General features: G+C 53.2%; 1 protein-coding gene across 2 annotated transcripts; it reads left to right on the forward strand.

Moving 5' to 3' along the window:
* Window positions 1-1,663: 1,663 nt before the first annotated feature.
* ZNF574 (zinc finger protein 574) lies at window positions 1,664-7,141 on the forward strand. 2 transcript variants are annotated; one of them, XM_012758484.2, is made up of 2 exons: window positions 1,664-1,795; window positions 4,186-7,141. In XM_012758484.2, exon 2 carries the CDS (start codon window positions 4,206-4,208, stop codon window positions 6,894-6,896), a length of 2,691 nt encoding a protein of 896 aa, XP_012613938.1. In that variant the 5' UTR covers window positions 1,664-1,795; window positions 4,186-4,205; the 3' UTR covers window positions 6,897-7,141. The 2 variants fall into 2 exon arrangements, with proteins under 2 accessions (XP_012613938.1, XP_075849236.1); XM_075993121.1 differs by lacking the exon at window positions 1,664-1,795 and adding an exon at window positions 1,964-1,984.
* Window positions 7,142-9,950: the final 2,809 nt, after the last annotated feature.

Below are 9,950 nucleotides of genomic sequence, written 5' to 3' on the forward strand. Positions count from 1 at the left end.
GGGACTTATAGATCTTAGACCTAACTCCTGGGTTAGAATCCTGGCTCTGTCTCTTCTGAATTGTGGGAACTTGTAAAAATTACTTAATTTCTCTGAGCCTCAGTTTCTTTGTAAAGTCAGGCTAATAATTTCTCCCTCACAGGAGTGTTGGGAGGATTAAACTGAATAACCAATGTAAAGCACTGAGCATAATACCTAGCTCGTCATGACACACCCAGGAGATGTTAGCTATTATTATTAGACTCCTGGAGATAATAATAAAAATAACTAACTCCTACATAGATCTTGCTCTGTGCCTCACAACAATCATGAGACAAGGGCTGTTATTATCCCCATTGCACAGATGAGAAATGGAGTCACAGGGCAATTGACTTGCCCGAGGTCACAGCTAGGCAGTGGCAGGGCCAGGATTCCAAGCCAGGCAGCATGGTTTAACCACAGGGGCCTGATGTTAGGGAGTTCAATCCACGAGAAAGTTAGAACGTCTAGTGAGAGACCAAATGGACACAGCAAAGCTAATGACTGAACAGTCAGACGTGGGTCTTACTCCGTGTTCCATCCTCTAGCAGTTTTCTGCCTCAGGTAAGTAAATGACCCAACTGTGAGACTCAGTTTCCTCATCTGAGAAATGGGTGGTGGTGAGGGATGAGAGGTTGAACCAAGTGAATTTCTTGCAGCTCCCGTCCTTGGGTTCAAGGAGTAGCCCTGGAAACAGTGTTAAGGGCACTGAACCTACTCACTCCCCAGGCCCTGAGTGCCGCAGGGGAAGGTGAGTAGGGATGGCCACAGTCCCATGGACACATTGGGCCCCACTCTCCTTGAGCTGCTTAGGGTCAGTCACCCTGTAAGGAAGCAAAACAGGGTCCTACAGGCTCACTTCCTTCAGGTCCTCTACCCTACACTCGGTTTCTTCAAACTAAATTTTTTGTTCCTGCTTTTCCTTTTCCTCCAGATTCCCTCACCTTGCTTTCCCTCTGACATATCTACATATCTCCTCCCTCCCTCAAAAAAAAAAAAAAAAAAGAAGTTCCTTTGGGTTTTTTCTCTTTTCGTTCCTGTTGCCTTCACTCTTCTCTTTTTAATAAAAGAGTCTTGAGCCTTGGTTTCTCTTTTCTCTCTTCATGTGACTGGTGTCATTTTCCCCTCTCCCATTAGCGCTGAGTGGTGTTTCACTTTCTCCCTTTGACCCCTGGAGGTTTCTAAGCCTCAACTCCCGGCTCCCCGGAGGGCGTCGCGTGCCTCAATTTCCCAGACTTTGCCCCTCCCTGACACGGACGCCAAATCCCGCCCGGCGCCCCCAAGATGGCGGCCGCAGCCTCCCCCCGCCGCCTGACGTCATCACGCTGCCCTCCGCTCAGCGCTCCCCTCTCGAGGCGTCAGAGGCGGAGTCGACGAGGAGTTGGAGGAGGAGTATTCTCCAGGGAGGTTTAAGGGGGCGGGCATTATCAACCAGGGGGCCTGCCGGTGAGGGACCGTCGCTAGCGGATTGGTTGGGCTCTGCTGGGCTTCTCAACGCTCTGCGCTATTGGTCCAAGCCTCAGAGACATGAGCGTCGATTGGCTGAACGGCAAGGGCCAGAGGAGCGATGATTGGGTGCGTTCGGCCGTCCGCGCGGCGGCCGAGGAGGAAGGTGGGAGGGGCGTTGCTGAGGGTGGCTTAGGGATAGAGCGAGGCTGCCGAGCAGGCGAGACGCGACGGCGGGAGCTAGAGAGGCGTAGCGCTAGGGTGGCCGTGCAAGGGGAACGGTGGCCTGGGCCTGGGTCCGGATCCGGGGCAAGTGAGACGGCCGAGGCAGGTGAGTGCAAGCGGGCGCACTGAGGGCCGGCCTTGCTCCCCACCCTCCCCCGCGGCCTCCTCTCGTCACCCCGCCTGCGCGCTGAGGGCCCGAGCGGGGCGCGCGCCGGGCGGTGAGGGCACAGCGGCACCAACGGCCGCCGGGTCGCGCGGGGGGCGGGGCGGGGGCCGGGCCGGGCCGGGGCGGCGGGTGTGGAAGGGGTTTGAGTCTTATGGCGGGGCTGAGTGAGGAGAGGCGGGGCTCGGGCTGGGGGCTGGGAGGAACCGGGGCGGGAAGGGGAGGCCTTACAGCTGTCCCTGAGGAGAGCTTTGAGGCTCTATAGGGTGTTGGGGTGAAGGGCTTGGTGGTGGGACGAGTTCAGGACCGCAGGAGGTAGGGCGGTTAGACGGCATTTGGGTTCCTGGTGAAGGGTTTAGGGAGTGAGAAAGGAGGTGATTAAAGTTAACATGGGGAGGGCAGAATTAGGGCAGTGAATTGGTGTGAAAAGGTATTAGGAATCTCTCTAAGGAAGAGATCTAGAGCTAAGGGAGAGGTCCAGGTGTGAAGGATGGGGTTAAATTAATATGAAGAGACGTTAAAACAATGTGTTGGGAGGGGGTTGGGTACCCTTCGAATGCGTTAAGAGTGGTCTCTGCGCAAAGGAGGAATATGTTAATAAGAAAGGGGTTTCTAGGTGTCTCTAGAATGCGCTGGGAGGGTTTTTTTTGTTTTGTTTTTTAAAGTACAGGTAATTAGGCCAAAGTGAAGATGGGATTTGGTTATTGGGGGTGTGGAATAGGGTGGCAAGAGATCTGTGTGTTAAAAGTGGGGTGGGTTCTGGGTATTCCTGGAATGAGAATGAGGTGGTAGGTTGATAAATTGGGGGTCTGGGTATCCCCAGAGCAGTAGGCTGGTGAGAGGGCTTTGGGTGTGAGGAAGAGGTGTCTGCAGGATTAGGGTGGTGATGGGGGGGGTTCTGCCTGAAAAGAATAGGGAGGCTGGGAATCTCTAAAAGAGATTGGGGCAGTGGGAGGGTATGTGTGAAAGGAATTTAAGCCACATTGTGAAGGGTCTGGATGTCCCTGGAGTGGGTTAGAGTATGTAGGGATCTTTTTGTAAAGAAGAGGAGTTAAGTTGATATAAGATGGGTTCTGAGCATCCCTGGAATGGGTTAGGGTGGGGTTGGGTTTTTTTGCAAATAAGAAAAGGTTGAGTTAATAATGTGAAGGAGTATCTGGGTATCCCTGGGATGGGTTAGCGTATGTGGGTGTATAAAGGGTTTAAAACAATGTGGAGAAGGTATCTGGGCATCCTCAGAATGGGTTAGGGTGGGCCTGTTTGGCAAAGAAGAGGTGCTTAGTTGATATGAAGAGAGGGTGTGGGTATCCCTGAATGAGTTGGGGTGGTTGTATATGAAGAAGAGAGGTTTAAGTCAATGTGAAGGGAGGATATGGGTATCCTAGAAGGGGTTACAATTGTAGATTTGGTCTTGGAACAAGGAAGAAGTGATTAATGTGAAGTGGCTGGATACCCTAGAGGCATGAGTTAGAGTGGTAGGACGGGTCTAGATAGGAAGAAAGGATTAGGCTTTTGTGAGGACGGGTCTGAGTATTCTGGATGGGGGGGGTTTAGGGTTGTGGGAGAAGGCCTTGGTTTGTAGAGGAGGTTCAGTAGTTTAAGGGGACGGCTGGATATCACGAGGAAGTTAAAGTGGGGAAGGTGTGAGTGTGGGAATAGGTTAGTGTGAGAAAATTTGGGCAAGGGGTAGTCGAATGTGCGGAATCTGGGCACCATAGGAAGAGAGTTAGTGGGTAGCAGGGGTTGTGTGTGAAGGAAGGTTGTACCATGTAAGGGTACTGAAAGTGGAGTGGTGTGGCATTGGGACAGCTTGAATAGTCTGAGTGTAAAAAGAGGTCCAAGAACCTGGGAGAAGGAGCAGAGGCCATGGGAGAAGTGTGACTGGGAGAAATAGGCAGTTAAGGCTTAAGTGAGGTTTCACCTGGGTACCTTTGAGAGGGAATGGGGTACTTTGAATTCATTAGGATAAGAGACAGGTTGCTGTTGATGGGTGGGACTGTGGGGCCTGCTGGGAGGCACAGAAGATAAGGGGATTGGACAGGTTACAAGGATCTGGTGGGTGGAGTTTGGTTCCAGTTGATTCAGAGGTGAGATTTGGGGTAGATTCTGGGGAAGGGAATGCTGGGAAGATTTTTATGTTTGGTGTTTTTGTTTTATGTTAGGGAAGGAAGGATTGTTAAGGGATGGAGGTGGGATTAGAAAAGTCAATAGAAGTTAGAGGAGGAAATAGATGTAAGGCTTTGGGAGGTGGGAGTGATAAAGGGAAGAACTATCCCTGGGAAGGACTGAGGAAAGTGGCTTAACTGGTTTGTTCCCACTCTCCCCTCTCCTAGCCCAGGGCCTTGCCGCCACCATGACTGAGGAGTCAGAGGAGACAGTCCTGTACATTGAACACCGCTATGTCTGCTCTGAGTGCAACCAGCTCTATGGATCCCTGGAGGAGGTGCTCATGCACCAGAACTCCCACGTGCCGCAGCAGCACTTTGAGCTGGTGGGTGTGGCTGACCCTGGAGTCACTGTGGCCACAGAGGCAGCTTCTGGCACGGGCCTCTATCAGACTCTAGTGCAGGAGAGTCAGTACCAGTGCCTGGAGTGTGGTCAGCTACTCATGTCACCCAGCCAGCTCTTGGAGCACCAGGAGCTGCACCTGAAAATGATGGTACCCCAGGAGGCAGTGCCAGCTGAGCCACCACCCAAGGCACCCCCACTGAGTTCTAGCACCATCCACTATGAGTGTGTGGATTGCAAGGCTCTCTTTGCCAGCCAGGAGCTCTGGCTGAACCACAGGCAGATGCATCTCCGGGCAACACCTACCAAGGCTCCTGCCCCAGTAGTCCTAGGGTCTCCAGTTGTCCTAGGGCCCCCCATGGGCCAGGCCCGAGTGGCTGTGGAGCACTCATACCGAAAAGCAGAAGAGGGTGGGGAAGGGGCAGCTGTTCCATCTGCAGCTGCCACCACCACTGAGGTGGTGACTGAGGTGGAGCTGCTCCTCTACAAGTGCTCTGAGTGCTCCCAGCTCTTCCAGTTGCCGGCCGACTTCCTGGAGCACCAGGCAACTCACTTTTCTGCTCCTGCCCCAGAGTCTGAGGAGCCTGCCTTACAGCAGGAAACGCTGACCTCATCACCTGCAGAGGAACCTGTGTCTCAGCCTGACCCCTTGCCAGCCTCCGACCACAGTTATGAGCTGCGAAATGGTGAAGCTGTTGGGCGCGATCGCCGGGGGCGCAAGGCCCGGAGGAACAACAGTGGAGAGCCAGGTGGGGCAGCCACACAGGAGCTCTTTTGCTCAGCCTGTGACCAGCTCTTTCTCTCACCCCACCAGCTACAGCAGCACCTGAGGAGTCACCGGGAGGGCGTCTTTAAGTGTCCCCTGTGCAGCCGTGTCTTCCCTAGCCCTTCCAGTCTGGACCAGCACCTTGGAGACCACAGCAGTGAGTCGCACTTCCTGTGTGTAGACTGTGGCCTGGCTTTTGGCACAGAGGCCCTCCTCTTGGCCCACCGGCGAGCCCACACCCCAAATCCTCTGCACTCGTGTCCCTGTGGAAAGACCTTTGTCAATCTCACCAAGTTCCTTTATCACCGGCGTACCCATGGGGTAGGGGGTGTCCCTCTGCCCACGACACCAGTCCCACCAGAGGAGCCTGTCATCGGTTTACCTGAGCCAGCCCCAGCAGAGACTGGAGAGCCAGAGGCCCCGGAGCCCCCCGTGTCCGAGGAGAGCTCAGCAGGGCCCACTGCCCCAGGCACCTACCGCTGTCTCCTGTGCAGCCGTGAATTTGGCAAGGCATTGCAGCTGACCCGACATCAGCGTTTTGTACACCGGCTAGAGCGGCGCCATAAGTGCAGCATTTGTGGCAAGATGTTCAAGAAGAAGTCTCATGTGCGTAACCACCTGCGCACACACACTGGGGAACGGCCCTTCCCCTGCCCTGACTGCTCCAAGCCCTTCAACTCGCCTGCCAACCTGGCCCGCCACCGGCTCACGCACACAGGGGAGCGGCCCTACCGGTGTGGGGACTGTGGTAAAGCCTTTACGCAAAGCTCAACGCTAAGGCAGCATCGCCTGGTGCACGCCCAGCACTTCCCCTACCGCTGTCAGGAATGTGGGGTGCGTTTTCACCGCCCTTACCGCCTGCTCATGCACCGCTACCACCACACGGGCGAGTACCCATACAAGTGTCGTGAGTGCCCTCGCTCATTCTTGCTGCGCCGGCTGCTGGAGGTCCACCAGCTCGTGGTTCATGCAGGGCGCCAGCCCCACCGCTGCCCATCCTGTGGGGCTGCCTTCCCCTCTTCTCTGCGGCTCTGTGAGCACCGCTGTGCAGCTGCGGCTGCCCAAGCCCCACGGCGCTTCGAGTGTGGCACCTGTGGCAAGAAAGTGGGCTCCGCTGCACGGCTGCAGGCACATGAGGCAGCTCATGCAGCTGCTGGGCCTGGAGAGGTCTTGGCTAAGGAGCCCCCAGCCCCGCGGGCCCCGAGGGCCACTCGCACACCAGGTGCCTCCCCGACGGCCCTCGGAGGTACTGCCACAGCAGCTCCTGCGACCCCTGCCCGGCGCCGGGGTCTGGAATGCAGCGAGTGCAAGAAGCTGTTCAGCACAGAGACATCACTACAGGTACACCGGCGCATCCACACCGGTGAGCGGCCATACCCATGTCCGGACTGTGGTAAAGCCTTCCGGCAGAGCACCCACCTGAAAGACCACCGGCGCCTGCACACAGGTGAGCGGCCCTTTGCCTGTGAAGTGTGCGGTAAGGCCTTTGCCATCTCCATGCGCCTGGCAGAACATCGCCGCATCCACACAGGTGAACGGCCCTACTCCTGCCCCGACTGCGGCAAGAGCTACCGCTCCTTCTCCAACCTCTGGAAGCACCGCAAGACCCACCAGCAGCAGCATCAGGCAGCTGTGCGGCAGCAGCTGGCAGAGGCAGAGGCTGCTGTCGGCCTGGCTGTGATGGAGACTGCAGTGGAGGCGCTGCCCCTGGTGGAGGCCATTGAGATCTACCCTCTGGCTGAAGCCGAAGGGGTCCAGATCAGTGGCTGACCCTGCCCTGTTTTCCCCTTCAGCACCATTGTGTCCTGTTGCTGAAGGCCTTCCAACATCCCCTTAAACTCTGTACAGACTGTAGCCCTTCCCCGTCCTGTCCCCACCACTGTGTAAGTTCTATAATTGGATCTGTTTTCCCTTTTGGGGTCCTTGATATGCATAAAGGTACTCCCCCTACCTTCCAACTTTTAGCACTGGTAACCCCAAAGTGAAACCATCAATAAAGACTGAGTTGGAGATTATGAGTTTTTGTCAGACCCAGGTGTGTAGAGTGGAATTTGAGGAGTCATGAGGCCAGGTACTGGGTCTGACTTCACCAGCACCCAGAATGGGGCCTGGTGGATAGTAGGAGCTCGGTAAATGTGCTGGACTGAAGAGAAGGACCTGGCATCCACAGGCATGGCTCTCAGAATGGGGACTTCACTCTGGTACTAGAGGGAGGCAGCATGGCTTTCTTGCCACTAGAGGTCCCCAAATCCCTGTGGAAAAGCTCAAAGCTATTTCTGGTGGTTGCAGGAACATAATTATAGAGATCAGATTCTTAGCACCCCTGTCCCTCACTTTGGCCTGATACGGGCTGTGTCTCCCAAGGCTGCCTGGTTTTCTCACTGGATGCCTGAGGGCAAATGCAGGCATGATCTGTGGGGCAGTAGAGGAGGTTAGCACCTTGGGCCACACCCAGCTGTGGGGTTGGAGAAGATTCTGAATAATCTGTGCCTGCAGGTCAGAAGCCTCAGAGAAGGTGCCTTGAAGCCCCCCAGCCACCCAAAGAATTGGACTTTGGCTCAACCAACAAATTTTTGTTGTGGGGAGGGGGATCACTGGGGTGGCTGGCCAATGTTTGAACATATACTTAGTCTCAAGTACCTTCCTATATTATTTTGAAAAGTATTCATGCTAATCCTATGAGAACATTTTGCAGGGAAGGAATCTGCAGTCAGAAACATTGAGATGACTTGACCAAAGTCAAATTCAACCCAGGCAGGGCAGAGCTGGAATTTAAGCCTGGTTTCATTTGTTTTAATCACCTGGTGCTTTCCTTTCCACTCCCTGCCTTTGGCCTACTTGGGGGAGGGTGGTGAAGACAGGAGATGGGGAATGTGTGACTGATGGAAATGCTGAGTTGCTGGGCTAGCCTTGCCTCTAAGATCCCCCAACCTCCAGATTGCTCTAGGTCCTTCTCTTGGAAAGAGAACCCCAATGGAAGCTATTTATTTTGAAACTCTGGGAAAGGGAGGCCTAAGAACTGCCTTTGCAGTCAACTCCCTTTGAGGCCTTTAGCCCTCTGCAGGCACCAGGGCTCTAGGACATAGTTTTTGAAAATCACTGGTTTGACCTGTTCCTCAGATAAGAAGAGGGCTAGAAGTTAGGTCTCCTAACTCTACTACAATATGCTTATTTTAATAATTTTTTAAAAAGAAAAAGCACTCACCCATTTGATGTCCTAACAGCTCCTGTGAAGAGCAAGTCTCTATTAAGCAGTTGTTTCTCACTAGGGGATGTTGCTCGTGGACACCATCTTTCAGTTACTGCGTACCCTGCAGAAAGGACTTGAGCCATCTAGCCCAGCATTCCGGTCCCCCTAATTCCCAGATAAAGTCATAAGTGCTTTTAACAATTGGAGCAGTCATCCTTACAAAACCAGATAAAAATCAGGCCGAACGAATCAAGAATGGGGAAAAAAAAACTGAGGTTAACCAGATGCTCTCAGCAGAAAAGAATGGCTCTGTGACAGTGGTTGGCTATACTTGCCCCACTGTTCTTTTGGGGAGCCTCAAATGAAAGTTTTAGACTCCTACCCTGCGAAAAGTTTATGTGTACAAACATGTTTATGAAGTTCAGGGGATTCATTGTTCTCTGTCACCCACTGAAACTTGCATGGTCCTCAACTGAACTGTGGTCCTAAAAAAGTAGCACAGTAACACTGATCGCTTGGATGCTGGTGTTCTGTTTGGATGGTTCCCCAATGTTAATGTGTGTTAGGCAGTTCCCTCCGAGACTTCCATCCAGCAGGCCGATCTGGGATGAGACCTAGGATTCTGCTTTGTGCACACACACCAATCCTGATGAAGGTGGGCTTGTATTGCCTGTTTTTAGTTAAAATGAAAGTTGCATAAGCCAAAGTAGTCAAGGGGACAGAATGCAAGTCACCTAGTGTCCAGTACAGGTTTTGTTTTGTTTTTTAAGAGAGGGGGTCTTGTTTCGTGCAGTGGCGGATCATAGCTCACTACAGCCTCGAACTCCAGGGCTCAAGTGATCCTTCTGTCTCAGACTACTAAGCAGCTGGGACTACAGTGTGCAGTACCATTTATGACTAATTTTTTATTTTTATAGAGACAGGGAGGGTCTCGAACTCCTGGCCTCAAGCAGTCCTCCCACCTCAGCCTCCCAAAGTGCTGAGATTACAGGAATGAGCCACTGTGCCAATATGTTCTTAACAAGCGAATCTGACTAGAAGGCTGGACACAGAAAGCAGTTGAGCACACTCACCAGGCTGTAAGTGGACGTGGAGTTAAGGCTTCAGGACAAGTGGGGAGCTCCACAGTGCTCTCAGGTGTGCCATCTGCTTGTCACAAGATGGCCTGGATGACAAGGAACTTTAGAGTCTCTGTGGTTTTGACTGCACCACCCTGAAGGCAGCAGGTTTGACTGAATGATTTTCTCTGTATACTATCCTGAAGCTCCTTCCCTGCTGCCTTATTTTGAGAGCTGGGGAGGTGCTTTTTCTTTCAATCTTGCCAAAATGATACAGCGCTAACTTATCTTACTAAATTATCAAACCCATCTCCCACTCTTTTTCCCGTGCCTCCATCCCCAGTCTTCACTGTTTAATTTGCAGGGTCCTAGCACCTGTGTGCCAGGCATACCTCAGAGGATGGAACAGTGACAAGGAAACCCAGTGGTTTCTCAGTATATTTTCATTGATACCATTTCTGATTTTCAATAGTGAGGTCTTGGGGGTCAGTCCATGGCCTGGAGGCCTAGGAGGCTGTTATTCGTGCCAAATGACTTAGTCAAGATGGGCACAATAATTTGAGTAAGAGCTAACGC

The sequence above is a fragment of the Microcebus murinus genome, chromosome 16 (assembly GCF_040939455.1).
Source record: "Microcebus murinus isolate Inina chromosome 16, M.murinus_Inina_mat1.0, whole genome shotgun sequence".
NCBI lineage: Eukaryota > Metazoa > Chordata > Mammalia > Primates > Cheirogaleidae > Microcebus > Microcebus murinus.